Source organism: Embiotoca jacksoni, unplaced genomic scaffold, assembly GCF_022577435.1.
Source record: "Embiotoca jacksoni isolate LCO1_2020_lvr unplaced genomic scaffold, fEmbJac1.0.p SCAF_27, whole genome shotgun sequence".
NCBI lineage: Eukaryota > Metazoa > Chordata > Actinopteri > Embiotocidae > Embiotoca > Embiotoca jacksoni.
The window spans coordinates 4060170-4080743 of NW_027185378.1; the positions used below are offsets into that span (position 1 = coordinate 4060170).

At 44.1% G+C, this 20574-nt stretch overlaps 1 protein-coding gene across 1 annotated transcript in view; it reads right to left on the bottom strand.

Moving 5' to 3' along the window:
- Positions 1 to 20574, bottom strand: part of LOC138204912 (uncharacterized) — a 124763-nt gene that overhangs the window by 81572 nt on the left and 22617 nt on the right. Inside the window, 39 exon segments of the mRNA XM_069160455.1 lie at positions 57 to 230; positions 716 to 845; positions 1614 to 1750; positions 2022 to 2369; positions 2610 to 2774; positions 2952 to 3050; positions 3219 to 3435; positions 3622 to 3800; positions 4079 to 4423; positions 4699 to 5025; positions 5378 to 5494; positions 5618 to 5845; positions 5972 to 6271; positions 6611 to 6940; positions 7344 to 7673; positions 8142 to 8421; positions 8806 to 8913; positions 9109 to 9311; positions 9401 to 9513; positions 9871 to 10078; positions 10161 to 10361; positions 10469 to 10570; positions 10664 to 10831; positions 11056 to 11214; positions 11470 to 11620; positions 11773 to 11928; positions 12043 to 12638; positions 12921 to 13220; positions 13375 to 13495; positions 13602 to 13702; positions 13887 to 13968; positions 14275 to 14462; positions 15028 to 15153; positions 15341 to 15475; positions 15849 to 19223; positions 19351 to 19509; positions 19616 to 19795; positions 19976 to 20077; positions 20195 to 20335. Of these exon segments, the coding sequence (XP_069016556.1) occupies positions 57 to 230; positions 716 to 845; positions 1614 to 1750; positions 2022 to 2369; positions 2610 to 2774; positions 2952 to 3050; positions 3219 to 3435; positions 3622 to 3800; positions 4079 to 4423; positions 4699 to 5025; positions 5378 to 5494; positions 5618 to 5845; positions 5972 to 6271; positions 6611 to 6940; positions 7344 to 7673; positions 8142 to 8421; positions 8806 to 8913; positions 9109 to 9311; positions 9401 to 9513; positions 9871 to 10078; positions 10161 to 10361; positions 10469 to 10570; positions 10664 to 10831; positions 11056 to 11214; positions 11470 to 11620; positions 11773 to 11928; positions 12043 to 12638; positions 12921 to 13220; positions 13375 to 13495; positions 13602 to 13702; positions 13887 to 13968; positions 14275 to 14462; positions 15028 to 15153; positions 15341 to 15475; positions 15849 to 19223; positions 19351 to 19509; positions 19616 to 19795; positions 19976 to 20077; positions 20195 to 20335 (10881 nt within the window).

Here is a 20574-nt window from a genome sequence, read left to right on the forward strand (position 1 = left end):
AGATACAATAAGACAAAAACATTCAATCATAAATACATTCAAATTAATATAAATACCCTTAAGCTCTGACATAGAGAAGCTTTCTGTGTGTCTGCTTCTCTGAGTGTCTCTGAACCTTCTTTCTCCAGTTTCTCAAAGAGGTTCGGTTTCAGACAGGCAGTTAGGAACTGCTGGTGAGAAAGCGCCTCCTGCAGGCTGACCTGCAACTTTTCACCTTCGTCTAACATCACCTAAAACAAGGGGGACATTAAAAAAAAAAAAAAAAAAAAAAAAAAAAAAATTGTATAGATGATTACAAATCAGGGTGTAAAATATTGAAGCAAATTAATAAAAAAATTGCAAAGTGAGAATAAATGAGTCAGTAAACAAGCTGTAATGTTACACGATACAAATCTCTGAACTCAAAAGTCTTTCGACAGTAGAGTTTTTGTAAATTCTGTATTCTCTCACAGTTTTTGTATATTGTCATAACAAATATATAACAAACCATAGCTAGGGCTGGCATTAGCAAAACTATAGAATAAATAAATAACTCTTGACAGCATCTATCAGATCTAACAGCAAGTTAATGGCAGAAAACTAGATATCATATTAGTATTTATCATCAGTATTTAACTGCACATGTGTAAAGAAGAGTCTTAATAAGTAAAGTGTGTAGATCTGTCAGAAAAGCAGTACAAAATTAAAAAAAAAAAAAACATTTAAAGAAAAAAACCTGCACAGAAGAACTGGACTCAGATGGTTTGCTGTTGTTCCACTGCTGCAGGGCATGAAGGCAGTCAGTCAGACAGCGAGCTGTGTTTGCGGAGCAGGTACCCTGATGATCACTCAGCCTGGATTTTAGACTGTAGACATGATGAAATCACATTTATTGTACACACAACACAGTTTCTGCAGGTAATGTAAAAGATGAGAAAAAAACAAAGCACACAACATCTCACAAAGAGCAGCCCGGCTAATGTAGTACAAAAAGACAATAATTGAGAAATTTGTTTGTGTGTGTATATGTGTATATGTGTGTGTATATATATATATATATATATATATATATGTATATATATATATATATACACACACACACACACATATATATATGTATGTATATGTATGTATGTATGTATGTATATGTGTATATATATATATATACGTTCCTGTTGCATATATATATACGTTCCTGTTGCATAGTTTAAGAGAAGAGAAAAAGATGTCAGTGGATGTCTAAGAGTGGTCATAAATAAAAGAGAACTCTGTTTCCATGTAACTGATCAAGAACAGAGTGACCCACTGACACACGCTGCTGGCATGTAGGAATAATTGAAAAGTAAATTGAAACAGAGGAACACCAGCTGAGAATCCATCCAAAAAACATCTATTCAAGTAGGCCTACAGTTTAACCCACTGGTGAGGTGGAGAGATATTACTGCATGGGAGTTTGTCAGGATTATCCCCAACTATATCTCTTTCCTGTGTTTACCTTGAGTGAAACAAAAGATGTCAATCAAGCAAAAAGTTGTAGTTCCTGGGGCTGACTGTCTTTTGATCTTTTGTGCATTCTTATTATGTATTTATCACAGTTGTATTGCAACAATAATGTGTAATAAGTTTTAGGGTACCTGTCATGTTGCTGAGATAAAGACTCAACCACGCTGATTATTTCTGCCGGCAGCTCGTTGGTAGAAGACGTTGACTTTACTTCCTGGTGCAGATCATGAACTTTCACACCCAAGTCTTCAAGCGACTTCTCACAGTTCTAATATAATGAAACAACAACAGCACATTAGTAATATTCACATGTGTGGAGGTTTCAAACAGGCAGGGTTAATATTTCTGCTCTGGATTGAACCCTTAAAATGAGCTTGTATAATGAAATATAACGAAAAAGCAATGTACACCAAAAGCAATTATTGTAAAATCTTCTGTTTTCAATAATAACTTTTTCAGACTTTTGTGAGGACTTTTCAAAGACTTTAATTAAATAAATAAAAAGTTCCAAAATTGAATTAAAAAGAGGAGGTAATGACCTGAAGGCTGTGCCAGTGCTGCTGAAGCAGAGCGATATTGTTCTGTGGTTCACTGTAACTGAGTGCCTGGTCCAGAGAACGGAGCTCCCACTGCAGCGCTGCAGCTTTCTCCTTCAGCACCTGGGTCCTCTTGGCCAGCTGGCTGTCCAGCTCCTCCAGCTGCGTCTCACAGCCCTTCAGGCGCTCCCGCACCTCCTGCTCCGAGTTGGCACAGAGGTCATGGAGGTGGCTGACCTCCAGGGTCAGGGCATCCCGACCTCCGGGGGTGCAGAGACTCAGCAGACTGTCTCTGGCAGAGTCCAGCTCCTTCATCTCCCTCTGCTCCCTGTCTACTGTCTGGAGCAAAGCCTGGTGCCAGAAGAAGAGAGGAGGAGAAGATATGATACAGTGTTATGATTTTGTCAGATTGTCAAAATATAAATCAAAGGTGCCGTGACTACATGATGGATCCCATTTTCCAAAAGTATGAAGAAAAGGTAAAGCGATTCCTTAATTTCTAGCAATAAAACAAATATTTTTAGTGGCCGATCAAACAGGTGCCACTTACTTCTCCAAGAAATACTGTGTGCTTGTGTTTTATTATCTGACCTTCAGGGTGTTGACAGCACTGTGCAGACTCTGTCTGTCTGCTGGAGGAGGTCCCAGGCCTTTAACCTGATCCCTAAGCCAGTCCTGAGCTGCTTCATGCTGCTCAACGAGCTGGGTGCACTGCCGCTCTATCAGGATGCCCTGCTCTAGGTGTGTGACCGCATCCTGAAAAACAGCAGTAATTGTAACTTTTTATTATGGCACAAATGTAGAACATCTTAAAAATGAAAATGTGCAAAAACATATGTAGTAAAACCATTTATTTCTGAACAATAAAAAAAAATACACTGTATATATTTCTGTAGGAATGCTGTGTATGGTTGTACAGAGTGCTGAACTCACAGTCAGCTCTTTGAGCAGAGGAGGGATGGACTCCTCCTTGGCTGCCCAGGAGGGATCTGACCAGCTTTGGTCCTTTGTGATCTCAAACAGCTCCGCAGCCTTCAAAAGAACAGTAAATACATTGAAGATGCTTTAAACTCTTAAATCATATCTGATTTTGTGAGCAACTCAACTTAATGACATTTTACTATTCTATTTTTAATCATATTCTTTTAACGTTATTAAAGTTGTACAAAGAGAACACAGTCAGTCCTCTGGGGCCTCTACCTGTTTCCGCACTTCTGAGAGGACGGGCGCCACGGCTGTACTCTGCTCCAGCAAGGTCCGGGCCTGTTCCACAGCCTGCCTCCGCTCTCCCAGGCCCGGCCAGGGGAAGACACGCGGCAGGTTGGACGTCTGCTTCTGGAGCTCTGCCAGACGGGCCTTGGTCTGGTCTCGCTTGTACTGAGAGGACACTAGGTGCTCCACAACACCCTGCAACTGTCTAATGGGTGACAGACAGTAGATAACAGAGAATTATAAATCATTGTCATATTTTATGCTGCAGCAGAGGAGGACATTTCTTTACAGTCCGTGTGTCAAATAATGAGATTTAAGTTTCAGAAAGAAGATTTTGAATATCAGATCTGCTCATCACCACGTCTGTCAATAACTAAAAAGTCAAACCTACCTCTGCGTCTCCTCAGCAGCCCGGAGGACCATCCTCCACTGCTTCTCTGCGTCTCTGACCATCTGCTGAACCTCCAGTTTCTTGTCCTTCTCCAGGTCCTTGTGGTCACAGAGATTCTGTGCTCGTCTCTTCAGCTCCGTCACTTGAGACTCACCATTTGATTTTGAGGTCAAGATGACCTAAACGTAAAGTTTTCTATTAGATCTATATTGTATTAAAACAGCAGTCAGGTACCTCTATCTGATAGAGGATTAGGCGATTGGATTAGTCATATTTTCTTTTCTAAAGGAAATTAAATTATTTATAACACCCTTAGCTTGTAGGATAATGACATTTACTAAATGTACTTGCATGTTTTTTTTTGTTTTGTTTTGTTTTTTTTAAATTATATGTGAATTTAAGATGGATGGTATTTAGGCGTACAACATTTGGTGTATTTTGAAATACTATGTTTTACCTGTGCTGTGTTCAATCTGTCTTTTATCTGAGCCTCACTTCCCCGAGTGCCACTCCCCATGGAATCGACTTTTTTCTTTAGGCCTTCAACCCAGCTTTTAGTGCCTCCTGCCTGGGTGCGGAAGGCCTCCAGCTCCCTGGACAGCGAGTACTGGACCTCAGATTTCCTCAGAGTGTTCTCAGCCGTCTGCAGGACCGTCCTCCACTGCTCCTCCGAGTCCGTTACTGTTCGACGAGCCTCCCGCTTCGCGTTCTCCTCCAAGTCCTCCTGGTCAGACAGACTCTGGCTTTGTTTTTTCAGTTCTGCCAGCTTTGAGTCTCCCTCAGGCTTGCTGCTCAGGATGGTCTAAACAGAAAGTGAGGAGAGGGTATATTATAACCCTTTTTGGAACTATGTTATATTTGAATAAGAGTGAGCAGCATCTTCGCTTACTGGTTACAGATTATTAGTGTCAAAGAATTTTAGAAAAAACAAAACTATGCTGCTCAATATTACAAAAAAATGCAAGTGAAGGAATAAAAACCTGAAAAACAAAACAAAATTTGTACCAAAGACATACATGACTTCAGAACATATTGTATGTAAATGTCTTTGCAACATCTTTTATTGTTCAAACTGACCTGAGCAGTGTTTATGACCTGTTTTGGATCTTCGTGACTGTCCAAGGAGACAAGGCTCTGCTGCTTCTCCTCCAGCCAGACTTTGGTGTTTTCTCTCAGAGCTTCAAAGTCCCTCAGCTGTTCGTCCAGAGCGCACTGCCGCTCAGCTCGACCCAGGGCTTGTTTGGCATCTTGCAGGACTCTGTTCCACTGCTTCTCTGCGTCTTTCAATTTTTGTTGAACCTCTTGTTTTTTGTGGTTCTCGAGGTCCTTAGAACACAAACTCTGGCTTTGTCTCCTGAGCTTCTGGAGTTTGGAGTCTCCTTCAGGCTTGGAGCTCAGAATGGCCTGTGGGGAAGATGTGAAGAAAGTCAACATTTAAAGTAATATAAAAGGTAAAACCGGTTTTATATTAATGAGGAAATTTGTATGAATCTGTTTATTTGGTTTGGACACAAGCTTGCTAACTAAAATCATTATAGTAAATGATTACAAAAATGAATCCAATAGCCCACAGGTTGTATTAGTGGGGCAATAAATAGCATCCATAAAACTGAATTAACTTATTTTATGGCCACGGACAGAAGAAATCCACAACCTGCCAATTATCCTTCAGGCTAGCATATGTTGGGCAGAGCAAGCAAACAGTTTCATATCTCCTCCAGAAGACGCAGAGCCACCTTCTTTTTTCTCAGCTCACCTGTGCTGCATGCAGTCTGTCCTCAGCTTGTGATTGGCTGCCCAGGGAGTCCAGTTGGTGTCGGAGGCTCTCAAGCCAGTGATCAGTATCCTTCTGATGGACATCAAATTCACTCAGCTGAAAAGGAAACGATACAAACATAATGAGGTGGTTCTCTGGCATAGAGAAACTCGAGGAGCTCCTGTAACGGGGTGCTTTTACGAAGTGACTTTTAGTGAGAGCACAAATGAGTTCGCTCACCTCCAACGTCCTCCTCTCAGTCTCCTGGGCCATCTCAGCTCCTGCAGCAGCTTCGACCTGTTTGGCGGCCTGCAGGACTGTCCTCCACTGCTCCTCCATCTCTTTGACTGCCTGCTGAACGTGCACCTTCCGGCCCTCGTCAGCGTCCTCATGGTTACACAGACTCTGGCCTCGTCTCCTCAGGTTGTTCACCACGCGGTCGCCTTCAGGTCTCGAGGTCAAGACGGTCTGCAAAACACACGATATTCATCAAATGAAACAGTGACAATAATAACATCATCAGCCTTTTAATACACAGACCGATGGGAAAGAAAAGTGAGGCAGAGATTCCACCAACAGTACTTCTGTTCAGACCTGAGCCGCGTGACATCTCTCCTCGGGCGGAGTGTGGCTGCCCACAGACTGCAGCTTCTGTTGTCTGTCCCGGATCCAGGACTCTGTGTTTTTGCTCTGAGTGTCAAAGTCGTCCGACAGGCTCTGGAGTTCTGCTTGTCTGGCGTTCTGCAGCACCGTTCTCCACTGCTGCTCGGTGCACTTCAGCAGCTGCTCGACCTCCGGTTTCCTGCTCTCCTCCAGCTTCTCCCGAAGACTCTCACCTCGTCTCTTCAGGTCGAGCAGCTTGGACTCTCCTTCGGGTTTGGAGGTCGTAACAGCCTGAAGGTGAAGACACAGAAAGGGGGGTGTCGGGCCGAGGCGTCACACCAATATTTAACTTGTCACTGGTCAACGCTGCGGGAAAGTTAATGATGCAGGATTTTTTTTTTTGTGCAAAACGTAGACTTATTCTTAACTATGAGTACAAAAAATATTGTGCAAACTAAGTCAAATTGTGTGAATACAGGTGAAAGCTTTGAGTATAAACTGTATACATTTTCTAATTGTATTCAAACTTTCTGAGCAGTAGTGGCAAAATTACACAGGCTTAAAAAAAAAAAAAAAAGTTATATTCTGTTAATAAAATTTAACAACTCCAGATTTTCAAGTCAAACTCACCTGTGCAATCTGCAACCTCTCTTCAAACTGCATGTGACTACCGAGAGCCAACAGCTTCTGCCTCTGCTCTTTAATCCACGACTGCGTGGTTTCACTTTGGGTTTTGAAAGCATCGAAGTCTCTTTGAGTGGCAGCTTCGCTCTCGGCCTGGTTGAGAGCCTCCTCGGCAGCCTGCAGGACTTTCCTCCACTGCTCCTCCGTGTGTCTGACTGCATCGCGAACCTGTTGTCTCCTGCTCTCGTCCAAGACCTGGTTGTCGCACAGACTCTGGCACTGTCGCTTCAGATCCTCCAGCTTTGAGTCGCCGTTAGACCTGGAGCTCAAAGTGGCCTAGAAACAAGAGAGACATCCTCAAATTGCAAGCTTTTACTTTTTAAAATTTTTTTAATTTTACTTTATTAATCCCCGAGGGGAAATTTCTTCGCTACAGCAGGGGGGCTCTCAGGGGGGAGCTGCTGCAGCAGGCTGCCACTAGCGCGGCGCCAGGTAACCTGACCTGAGGTGCATGTTTTTGGATGATGGGAGGAAGCCGGAGAACCCGGAGAGAACCCACGCAAGCACAGGGAGAACATGCAAACTCCGCACAGAAAGGCCCAGGACCGGATTTGAACCCGGAACCTTTTTGCTGTGAGGCGACAATGCTAACCACTGCACCACCGTGCCGCCCACTTTACAAGATATTCTACAACATTACAACCTTAACAAAATAATCCACAATTAATTTCAAACTCACTTGTGCAATCTGTAGCTTTTCTTCAACTTGCATGTGACCACCAAGAGTCTTCGGGTTCTGATTCTGGTCTCTGATCCAGGACTGGACACTTTCGTTCTGGGTCTGGAAAGCGTTGAGGTCTTTGCCTAACAGAGCTTGTGTCTCCGCCTTGTTGAGAGCGTCCTCAGCAGCCTGCAGGGCGTTACTCCACTGATTCTCCGTGTCTCTGACTGACCCCTTCACTTTTTGCTTCCTGCTCTCCTCCAGGTCGTCCTGCTCACACAGACCTTCACTTTGTCTTCTCAGGTTCTTCACTTTAGAGTCTCCCTCAGGTTTGGAGCTCAGGACGGCCTGGTGAAAACACAAAATATTAGCTTGTCCATCACTTTAGCTAATGATAGAATACCTTTAAAACCAAAGACTTAATTTCCTTGAATATCTGGGGTTGTGAAATTTCTATTTTTTTTTTTCCATCATTTTATGTATCCTAACATATAAATACGTGACATTCTCCGAGTGAGCATGACTCTTTAAATCTACACGTTGAGTCTCACCAATGTGTTTCCTCTTTCTGCCACATTTACTTGTGAAATACTGTTTTGTAATTCCACATTAAATGCATAATTTGGTTTAAGGCGTTAGATGTTTTGTTGTTCAGTCATGTTTAGTTTGGTTACGATTAAAGATAAAGTCAATAAGCTTAAAAAAAATACAATGTTCCCAGTCAGAAGTGCAAAAAAAAAGAAGAAGAATCCTGAAAAATAAAGTTCTTTTTTATACATGCTAATTCTGATGAGATCTGGTTTAAACTCCACTAACCTGGGCTTTGCACTTGATCTCCTCCATCTTGGTGTCTCCACCGGTAGACGTGAGGGGTTGTGAAAGGTCACTGATCCAGGTCCTGGTGCTCTCAGACTGAGTATCAAACCGATTGATTTCTTCATCCAGGGCATTCTGGGCGTCCGCCTGTTTCTGCAGCTTCGCCTCCAGGTTTTTGTATCGTTGAATCAAGTTATCGCCGTCCTTCAGGAGGGTTTCGGCTCTGATGCCTTGTCTGCGTACTGAAGTTAATAGCTCACTGAGGGTCTCTGCTCTGCCACTGTCACATGGAAAGGAAAAACATGAGGTTCACAAGAGAGAAGTGGAAAGAACCAAAACAAATCTGTATTGTTCTGTGAATTTATAGTTTTAGGTTTTATGCTATCCTTTGTTTCAGCTTAATTTGTTTCAGATATATAAGCTACCAACACCTTCACAATATTAGAGTAAGTAATCAGGAGATAATTCTCTGTAACAGGTAATAAACATGAATAAATGCACAATAGAACTATTTTATTGACTGGAGGTTTTGCAGTATTTATTATTAGATATATATCATTATGGTAAGTACTGGGTACAAACAGCAATATTACTCCCAGTTTTATTCAAACAAAAAAGTATTTGTTTTCTAAATGTGAGCTGGGATATTTTCCATTCTGATCACCTCTCGTCCTGAAGGTCTTTGAGAAGAACTTTGACTTTCTCTGACACCACGGACTGTTTTTCTTTGTTCTGGAGCCACTCACGGAAGCTGTCATGCTGCTTCTGCAAACTAGATAACAAAAGACAAAACAAGTCAAAAAACACATCTTCCTGGTGTTTACAATCACACTCATGATTTAATTGCCAGGTTTTACACATTTTTTTTTCTTTTTTTTTTTTTTAAACCACATGGCTATTACATTTAGTTTTACAGCTTTATCTTCATTTGCAGGCTTAGTGTTGCGGGAATTAAGGAAGTAATTACCCGTTAATGTCGCTGAGGAGTGACTCCATTTGTTTCTGCCTGTTGTGGCAGTGGGTTCTGAAGGTGGCCACCTCCTCCTGCTGCTCCTTCAGCCAGTCTGTGATATCGGAGAGCTGCTGGGGAGGAAACTGCTGGCTGCCTCTCTGGAGATGATCTCTCAGCTGGTCCAGACGTCGCTCTGCATCCTTGGATTTTAAGAAACTCTGATGGACATGAGAGAAAACGTGTGGATCCATCCGTCATCCTCAAAGCAGCAGTATCTATCGACCCATAAAATGATTTGCCCACTCACATTCAGTCTTTGCACAGATGTTTCCACATATATTCTGCTCTCGGGGTTCTCAAAGCACTCGTTGACAGCCAGCTGCAAGTCCTGGAACCATTCCTCGAATGACTGCTTTTCATCTGGGAAAAAAATTAAAGAAAAGATTCACAAACAGAATATTAACAATATCATGATTGGAAAAAAAACTAGGTCCCATCTTACAAGTCTGTCTGTAGAAAATTGCAATTTAAATTTTTTTTTTTTTTTTATCTAAAAAGAAAGAAGATATCTGGAGACACCATTCTGATGAAACAGTATTGAAAACATTTTGAGATTTTCATCTACACATTGCCTTCTGAAATCAATTTTAAAAATGCACTAGGTTAAAATAAACCGATGTAGTAAAACAGGACTTAAAAATGTAATTTCTTGTTGAATTCACAAATTTCTTGCGTATTGTCACTTCTTCCCACAAGAGATCCTAACTTGACACTAACCTTTGATAACCTTGAGCAGGCCGCTGTCCCTCTCCTCCCTCTTCAGGTGGATCATGTCTTTGGTGCGGGAGATGGCCTCTCTCAGCCTGCTGCAGTCAACACAAAAACTCTCCAGCACCTGAGGACTGGCCACGCTGGAGAGCAAGCCCACCTCCTTCAGCACGGCCTCGGCATGCTCCTCCCGAGACTCCAGATCATTACACAGATCCTGGTGTGTGAGACATTGTGTACAGTGAGTACGTGAACTCACTAATATGGGATTAATGTACTTTAATGTAACAGATGTGTACCTGAATCTGTGCTTCGACTTTTGGTCCTGAAGCGTCAACATTACTGAGACAACACTGGATGTTCTCTACAGCGGTCTGGCATTGTTCCATCTTCTCAGCCAGATGTTTCTTCACGGCTATCAGCTCCTCAAAGACGTCTGTGCAGTCGGTGAACAACTCCTTCACCTGCTCCATCCTCTTCCTCAGCTGGGTCTCCATCACCTAGAAAAGTGCAGAGGTGAGAGGCGAGAGAATAGAAGCATAGTTCATTACGACATTATTGAAAAAATAAATACTGCAAGAGAAAATCGATCAATGTTTCAACTCACCTGCAGCTCCAATGGAGCCTCCTGGCTCTGCAGCATCTCCTGGATCTCGGCAGACTTCTTGTGAAAATGTGCGATGTTCTCCTCGTTGGCATGGATCTCATCCTGCATAACATACAGACATATTGCAGGTATTTCAAATAACAAGATACTAAAAAAAAAATAAGTGTAAATCTTACTTCATTATTTGCATCTTACCCTCATGGTGAGTACTTGTTGTTCATTGTGGAAGGGATGGCTCTCTGCGAACAGGGCGAGCTTAGCCCCAGCCCAGCTGTCCACCTCTCCCCCCAGCATCAGCTGCTTCTCCCACAGCTCCAGCCCCACTCGCAGGTTATCCATGTAGGTGTCTGTTTTCTCTGTCACCTGGAAGAGCAGCAAAAATCAACTATATTTAGTCACACTCAGCTAAATTTGAAGTAGTTCAATCTGGGTTAAAAATGATTCAGTCCTTCTTTAAAATTTGTTCTAATTCTGGTATCTTTCACATCCTCGGAGCCACTAAACCTACAGGTTATGTAGAATTTGTAGTATTTGTGTATAAACGTGGCAAGTACACTATCTATATGTTTTAATGTACAGATGCATACATCCAGCCAGTTGTCCATCAGCGTGTCAGCCTCTGCTTCAAACGGAGTCTCACTGCAGTCCGGCATCTTCTTCAGTTCGGACTGCAGCTGTTTGCAAACCCCCCTCATCTCATCCATCTGCTCCCTGAGTCCACCCAGCTCCTCCTTGATATCATGGACCTTCACAAACATTAGGTAGGTAGGCAGGTATTTACTTTATTAATCCCCAAGGGGAAATTTTTTAACAACATACGGTGAGTTAAATACTTGAAGAACAAGTAAGAACAAGTAAGAACATTGACTCATATTTAAAAATGTGTCTGCCATCTACTGCTTCATATTATTTACAGTAGAAACATAATTTAAACGTTGCTTCATATCATCTTATGTTATAATAATTTGAAATGGAAAGCAAATTCAGTTTCGTGGACGCACCTTTACTATACTCCTCTGCAGGTTGTCTTTGCCCATGTAGGAAGCCTGGTCACTGATGGTCTGCTCGGCTTTCTGGATGGTGTTGCTCAGGTGACTGCGGCACGTCTGGAACTTCTTCAGAAGCTCCAACAGGCCGCTGCTCTGCTTCTTCCTGCACAAGGAATAAAGTAGCAGAAGGAATTTTCACCTTAGAATCTAAACAGAAATGTAATAATAGCCGATTTGAATATTCAACGAACGAATAATGAACGTTTTATTAAAGACATCCATACACAGTAAGAAATGTGTTATCCAGTGACCTACCTGTTAGAAAATGCTCTCTGAGTCTCCCTCCACTGAGTCTCCAGCTCCTGAAGGAGGTGTTCTCCTTCTCCCTGCTTCTCTTGCAGTTCTCTGAGGCTCTGCATCTCTGAGCGCTGCGCCTGCAGCTGCCCTTCCAAATCTGACAGTGCACGAAGCCTAAAAAATTAAAATACAAACTCATTAAAACAGGATTTTACCATTTCAATTGAATCCTATAAATCCAAACGTAGCAGAAACACTATCACAGTGGCATAGAGACACGTCCAACACCTGTGTTGCACAGCAGGCATGCTGGGCTCCTTCAGGCCTTGTGCTTCAATCGTATCCTGCAGCTTCCTCAGCTCCCCCAGCATTAGCCTCTTCCTCAGGCTCAGCGATTTATTTTGGGTCTCTTTCTGGAGGCCCTTCTGCTGGCTGGCCAGTCCACTGTCAGCTTCCTCGAGCCTTCTCAGCAGGGTAGTCACCATATCCAGGCAGGAGGCAGGGACACCGTCCGCGGTGACGGTCAGCCGGGCTCCCTGCAGGAGCAGATCCAGCTGAGGCGCTTTTTCTTTCAGACTGTCAATGCTCTGCCGGATCAGAGCCAGTTTGGAGCGACAGTCCTGCAGTACTACAGAATCACTGCAGGGGGCGCCTTGGACCCCGGAGATGTCTTCATCCAGAGTGCGTAATGACATAAGGAATCGGTCGAGGGCACGGGCAGCAGCTTCGCTCTTCCGGACCTGCTGTCGGAGTTGATCCAGACTGGTTCTGTGAGTCTCAACCTCGCGGGACAGAGGGAAGCATTCTCTGGGGTCCAGGTCGCTGGACTCAGGGTTCAGTCGGGACAGTTGGTCCAGTTCACTCTGGATGTTGTCATCCAGTTCCTTTAGCAAAATGAAAGAGATGTGTGCATTCAGACTGAAAGCAAAGCACTCTGTCTTTATTTACCATATTTTTTACATCTGGAGTACTTTCTCTATTTAAGTAATAAGTTAATTTACGTCAGGTCTTTCCAGAAATTTCTGTTATTTAATATCTATTTTCATCTTCAGCTTTGGTATAAGCAACCATCTTTGTTGACTTTTCACAAACTTGACTTGTTGACTTGACTTCTGCTTTATCAATATGTTCTTATTAAAAAAAGAAATGTGTGGCTGACCACAGACCTTAATGTCTTTCAGGATGTTGGTGTTGGCCAGTGTGAAGGCAGTGATGTCTTTGGGCTGTCTCAGGTAGCGGTCCAGACGGTCGGAGAAGTCCACCATGTGGTTCTCGGTGGAGTCGATCTGCCTGAGGGCGCCGCCCAGCGAGCTGCCTCTCCTCTGAAGGTTGAACTGTTGGCTGCGCCACTGCTCCTGCAGCTCCGCCTTCTCCTGCTCCAGAGAGGTGCTCCCGCTCAGCTGGGAGCACTGGGAGCACTGGTTTATGTACTCAGACCACAGAGACTCCGTCTCTTGCCTCAAGAACTAGAAAAAAGGAGTTCAGCTCAAGATTATTGGCTTGTTGTGGGGATAGATTTGTTCGTTACTTTGTTAGTCAAACAATCTTCTCATATTTAATTAATATTCATAATCTGTTTCTAACAGGAGAGGGATTTAACAATACCAACATATATTGTACCTGGATTTCCTGGAGCCGTGTGTGCAGGCCTTTGAGAGAGACAGAGTCCGAAAGGACTTCCTTGATGCTCTGTTCATTTTTAGCTAGTTGGATTTGCAGAGTCTTCTTATAATTCTCATATCTGAAGATTTTATGAGTTGAAACAAAAACCAACAAAAAGAAAATTAAACTTTGAATACATACACACTGTGTATTGTGGTAGTTTATGGCTGCTAAATCCATTCTACCTTTCTAAAGCCTCCTTTTTGGTGACTACTTCTTCTACAGACGCCTGTTTTTCAACCTCCTTCCTCTCCACAGCAACTGTCTTCACTGTCACCTGAAGCACCTGACAAACAATGACAGCATGTTACTATTTAATACAGATATGTATCTCTGTGGTTGCCCATTATCAGCCTCCAGATATAAATGCATATAAGAAGGAAATGTTAGGTCTGCAAACTTTCTCTCGCTCAAAAAGGTATTTTATAGAAGCTGTAACTGTTTAACTCAATAATAGCAGTGAGTCATACCTCAGCTGAGACCTGAGGTTTGTCACTTGGTTTTGGAGGTTCCTTTTGTGTGGTCAGGTCCTCACTGAAGCCAAGAGGAATCCTAGAAATAGGAAATGATGATCGGCATTTCTGTGATTGTCTTCAACATTCAGCATGCACGAGACAACATTTTCGTTTGAACAACCAGAAGTGGAACAGGAATGTTTCAATCATGAAGTATAAAGGACTGCGTGACCCGGTGCCCATCTTAAACGACACAACATTTTTCCTTTGAATAAATGGAAAATTACTGAAATGGAAAATGACGTCAGAAGAAGATTTTAAGACACAGTAACAGAATAAATGACTTGTATTTAGAGATTTTCAGCTTTTCAAAGATTGCATTTCACTCTTCATAATGTCTCACCTGGAATCGGAAAGTGGTGCATCTTGATCTCCGCTGAACTGCCGATGTATGGCGGCCAGCCTGTTTTCACACTCCCTCAGCTGAGTCTGGGCCAGGCGGTGAGCATCCTCCGGGCTCAGAGTGTCACAAAGCTCTTTCAGGGCCTCGAGGTGCTGCCCTGCTGCTGCAAAGTCCGCTGATAAGCAGGCCTGGTGGAGTGAAAACAGTACACATACAGGCATTATACGAACTGCTTTTGAAGGCAGAGGATTAATTGATTTAAATCTCCCTAAACCCAAAGCCTTGCTTTGATTTATCTTTGTGTTGAGAGCACCACAAAAGCTGACCCCCAGATGGCAGCAGCCAACAGATTAGCAACACAAATAATAAAAGAATGCTGTTTTTGTTTCATACTGCAAATGTGATTTCATATATACTGTGTTGTACATACTGTATGAAGGCTAAGAATTTCATCTAAATTAGATGAATTCTCTAAAACGATGTTTCAATGTTTGTCTTTTTTTTTTTTTTTTTAGCCTATATTCAGCATAATAAATCATGTACGACACCGTGAACATACCCAAACAAAAACAGCACTCTATTAAAAAGCTGCCAGAATGAAGTATCAGAATTACCAAATCCCACTGAGTCTCCTCGGAGGCACACAACGAAGAAGGAGGGGAAAAAGGTAATATAAGCGGAGCAGATAAACTGGCTGGGTACCCATCCTCTGAAGCACAACTGCCAAGAGTTCAGCTCTGGTAATTTAACTACCTGGACTTGGTTTTCTAAGTCGTGGCTTAAGTGCATCTCACACTGCTGGGCTGCTGTGTTAAATTCTTTCTTTGTAACTTCAAACTGTAATTGTTGCAAATAGCCTGAGATATCAGCTCTCACGGCCTGGGGAAATAATGATCAGTTTTAGTACATGTATGGTTTACAGACATGCACAAGCAATTATTTGAGACATCTAAACCTTCAAATAACAAAATAACATCTCAGAAGATCAGATTTTTATGAATGCTGGTCTAATAACAGCTAATAAAATTGCACACATTGACACCAAACTCCCACATTGGGTCCTAACCTCCCACTGTGTCCGGACCGACTGAGTGAAGAACTCCATGTCACTGAGCTCTGAGGGGGGACAAAAGGCCTCCATGCCCTTGGCCGCTCTCAAGAACTCCTCCAGCAACTCTTGGTCCAGGATCCTCAGAGTCTCCTAAGGAAAAAGGCATATATATATAATTTTTCAAATCAATTTACTTCAGTGCTGTAAAAGGTAAAGAGGAGAGAAGGAGTTGTATTCTAATTAGGCATACATTAGATGGAATATCTCCTCTTTAAAACTATGCCAACACACATTTTTTTATTTAATTAATTCAATGTTTTTCCCTCCCAAGAAGAAAAAACAAATATGGATTTCTTAAAACAGCAAATGTAGCTCTCAAAAGCTGGCTCACTATTTTAATCAAGTGTTTATCAACTGGGAATGTAGAGTAGCGAAACAGACCTCTAATTTCACAAAAAAAAGTGCAGATTAAAATTGGACATCATATCCAAAAACAGAAGGCATTAGCGGTGATTACATTTACCTCTTTCACTGATGCTTGCTCGGCGGATATGCGTTTGTCTTTGAAGACCGTGATGGCTTCCAGGATGTGCGCCTGCAGGCAGTGCTTGGCCTCCTCAAAGCCATTCCTGGCCAAAGCCTGGGCCTTAGTGTAGGCTTCTGTGTAGGCCTGAGGAGATGCTTGGGCCAGAGCTGAGGGTTTGATGCAGATGTCTGGGGACTCAGGCTGCGTTTGAGGCAACACGCTGACCTCAGAGAGGATATTGGCTGGTGGTTGTTGAGGTTTGGCTTGCAGAGGAGATTGGGTTTGAGGTTTTGACTGCGGCTGAGTCTGAGGTCTGGCCTGTGGTGGTGATTGAGGTTTGGACTGTGGCATTGTTTGGGGGATGGGTAGTGATGGTACCTGAGCCTGAAGTTGGGGCTGTGGTGACACTTGTGCCTTGGGTTGGCTTGATGACTGAACTTTGGGTTGAGTTGATGATTGAGCCCCAGGTTGCGATGCAGTTTCGGCCTGAACTTTGGGTTGTGTTGGCGAGCCAACATTGGGTTTGGTCGGTGACGGAGCCTTGGGTTGGGGTGATAACTGAGGTTCAGGTATGGAATGAGGCCGTGGTTCGTCCATGGTTTGGGTTAGTGACTGAATCTTTGCTTTAGTTGGTGATTCAACCTCTGCTTGTGGTGCTAATTGGGCCACAGGTTTGGGCTGTGGAGGTGATTCACCTGCTAGCCGAGTCGGTGACTGAATAATCAGTTGTGGCTGGAGCTGGGACGGATGTTTGGGTTGTGGAGTGGGCTGCTGGTGAGACTGAGGCTGCTGACTCTTGGCAAGGGGCTTTGTTTGTACCAATGGCTGTGTTTGGATGCGTGTTTGGGATTGGGCCTGCGTAGTTTGGAGCTGGGGCTGTGAAGAAGGCTGAAGTTGAGCTTGGTGTGGTAGTTGTGACTGAGGAGGTACCTGAGTTTGCATCTGAGGCTGAGGGTGACGCTGAATTTGCGGCTGATGCTGAAACTGTAAATATTGCTGAGTCTGAGGCTGGTGATAAGGCTGGGGCTGTAGTTGTGGTGGCGTCTGAACCCAAGTCTGTTGCTGAAGTTGGACTTGTTGAGTCGGAACTATATTATAAGCTCCTATCTGCGGGTGTTGCTGCATGGGACTTTGGGGCCTCATTTGGGGTTGTGTTGGAGCCCAGGGTTGGGTTTGCGTTTGAGGCTGCATTTGCGGTTGAGCGTATGGCGGCCCCATGTGAGAATACCCATGGGGGCCGATCTGAGGTCCTTGCTGGGCCCACTGCGGTAGAGGCTGACCTATTGGATAGGCCTGAGACTGTGGCGATTGAGCTATCTGCTGAGGGTACGGTTGGGGAATGGGATGCCCCTGCTGGGGAATGGCTTGACTTTGCGGCGCTTGTTTGTCCGTCCACTGCTGGGATGGAGATTGAGCCTGGGAGTAACCCTGGTTGTAAAATTGAGGTTGTGCTGTAGCTTGTGGATGTTGGATAGACATTGGGGATGAGGCTCTGACTTGAGTCCAAGCCTGCAGTTGGGAAATATGGCCTTGCTGCTGGACCGGTGGCTGAGAATGTGTGGGATACTGAGTCATTGGGTGACCCTGAAGCTGGAGTACAGCTTGAGCTTGAGCTTGGGTTTGATGGTGAGTCAGTGGTTGGGCCTGACTTGGTCTGGCTACTGGCTGAGCAAGAGTTTGAGCTGGGGGCATGGGCTGGTCATGGGACTGAGGGTGGACAATGGACTGAGCGTGGGCTTGAGGGTAGGCCTTCGGCTGAGGGTGGCTTTGGACCTGGGTCACTGACTGACCGTGGGTTGGCGGCTGAGCCTGTGTTGGTGGCTTCGGGGAAGGGGGCCTGACAGGGGCCCAGGACTGTGGGTGAGTACGAAGCTGAACGTGGGATGGCACAGGAGGCGGGATTTGGCCAGGAAGTGGAGCCAACATAGGGGAAGAGGGTCTGACTTGAGCTAATGTTTGCACTTGAACCACAGCAGGGCCATGGGTGACACCCTGTGGCTGCATGTACGGCTGAGGTGCAGCTGGGACAAATGCTTGGGCCTGGGGCTGAGTTAATGACTGTGTCTTCACAGGGCTGTGGGGCTGTGGAAGAATTTGTGATTGACTTTCTACTCTGGTTGGTGACATGGTGTTCAGTGGTTGCTGACTACCTGCAGTTGTGTGCGACACACTTATGGGCTGTACTTGCACTTGAACCACAGACTGAACCTTAGACTGAACCATTGTTTGGGGTTGTGACTGATTTGAGACCTTTGTTTGTGGCTGAGTCACAGTTACAGTCTGGGATTTCGTCTCATCTGAATCTGGTTGTGCCTGTTGGACAACAGGCTGTGGTTGTTGTTTTTGTTGTTCCTGTTGCTGATGCCGCTCTTTCTGTTGTTGTTGATATTGTACTTGTTCTTTCTGCTGCACTACATTCTGAGATTTCCGTATCTGGTTTTGTTGCTCTTTCTGCGATTGTTTTTGCTGCACCTTTGCCTGTGGCGCAGGCTGCAGCTTGGCAGACACTTTTTGAACTGATCCTACCGTTTCTCTGTTTGACTGTGACGACATCTGTCTAGTCTGAACAGGATCCTGAGTGGACTCCAGTTCTGGATGTGGAGCTGGAGTTTTCTGCACGTCCGAGTCGGGCCGCTGAAGCCATGGCCGGTTCTTCATGGCCTGAGCCTTCCTGCTCTGAAGCTCCTTGGAACTCAGAGACGTTTTCTTTGCAGGCGGCTGCTGATGTGATGTCTGCTCTGGCGGTTCTGGTGTCTGTTTAACTTGTGTTTCAACTTGTACGTTGGTGACCACATGCTGCTGAACTTGATATTGACATATTTCTACCTGCTGTGGCTGCTCCAGCTGTTGTTGTCCCTGCGTGTACTGCCATGTTTGTGGTTGTGTTGACATCAACTCCTGTGGTTGTACTTCTTTTGGTTGCTCCTGCTTAAATTCTGGCTGTTCGAGCTCATTTATCGTCTGACCGCTAAGTCCTTGTTGCAGTAGCTGTTGCTGCTGTATTATTCTTTGTTCCTGATTTTCCTGCTGCTTTTGTGCAGCTGTCTCTGACTGAGCCTGAGGTTGGTTTTCCAGTGGTGACTTTGTCCTGGTCTGCATCACAGCTTGTGCGTAGCTATATGGCATTGGAGGAGAAACCATCTTTTCTTCTCTGTATTCTTGCACCACTATCTTTGGCACAAAGGGTTCATGAGAATGATGTGAAACTAACTTTGCCTCCGGCTGGTGAGTTGGCTGGCTGGTGTCTGACTGTCTCAGATGTTGAGGCTTTCCTTTAGCCCGGATAAAGACTTTTGAAGGAGGACCTGCTTCTGGAGGGCTTCTGCTTCGGTCTCTTCTGGCACCCAGGCTGCTTAGCATACCAACAGCCTCCTGAAATCACACACATTAGAAAAAAAAAAGTACTTTGTAATTACATTAAATAATCTGTAGTGGGTTTTTTTGGTTTGTTCTTTTTGTTTCCTGTTGTCTTAAATCCAGAACATGCAAAACAACAGACCTGTGACTGAGCAACAGTGGCTCGTACTCGGTCCTGCATGGCGGAGGCGTGAAAGTACTGGATGGGAGAGCTCTTCTGACTAGTCATTACCAGCACCTGCAGGTCCTGCTCCTCAGTGACCACCTGGCCCTCCAGCTGTAGACCTCGAGAAATGATGGCCTGAAAAAAAAAAAAAAAAAGTGTTAAAGAATCGTATAGTGTCAAATACACATAAAGGTTTCTTTATTAAAAAAAAAAAAACTTTCCAATCTGTAGATGATCTTACCCTGGCTCGTGGGTCCTGACCCTTATGTTTCTGCAGTCTATCTGTGCTCCTGAGCAGCTGGTAAAGCTCTCTGGCCTCAGTCTCCCAGTGCAGGAGTTCAGCTAGTCGACTGTCCAGCCCAGACACACTGTGCTGCAGCTCTGTGCACACCTGTTCAGCCTCAAACAAGGTCTGCATCACCTGGTGACAAAAATAAACCAGAAACGGCAATTAACAGATGAATTTACAGGAAATATTGTATATTTAATAATGTAGTTAGCGGCTATTTAGTCAACTTGAAAATTTTGTAAATTTAATAAACTTAAATCCTCATGAGCACAATTAGTCAAATGCTTTGAAAAGAAGAAGAATCCTTTATACTTCAGGTATTGCAAGTTTCTGTTTCTTTAACTGCTCAGCTGGGGATTCTGGGGAGGGAGACAACGAGTCCAGATCCACTTCCTTTATCTTCCTCATTATGAACTGAAGGGCAGAAATCAAACAGTCAATCCAAGAGAGACATATTGGGTCATTTAAAGTAAAATGACTATAACTGGGTATAACAGAGCGATGACTGTCTGATGACTTTATCGGCCCTACCTGTAATCGTTTTCTGTATGTGCGTAATGGACCTGCCATTGCCTCCAGAGGCTCTTTGAGAATCAGAGTGGCTTCTCTGATCAAAGCTTGGAGGTCCTGGGGGTTGGCTTGGATGTCCGCACTTGGGTCACTCATGCTTTCCTAAACAAAAGCAATGAATGAATGATATCAATGCACTGTTCTCAAAGACTATGAAGGTGTACAATTACCTACACACAATAAGTATAGGTGGAGTAGCATTTTCAAAATACAGGCCACTCCTTAACGTTACTGTGAGGGAACAATTATATCAGCAGGAAAATCACAGGCCTGAGACATTAAGTTACCAAAATTCCTGATGTCACTAGTCACCTCACACTAAATAAAGACAGAAGAAACCA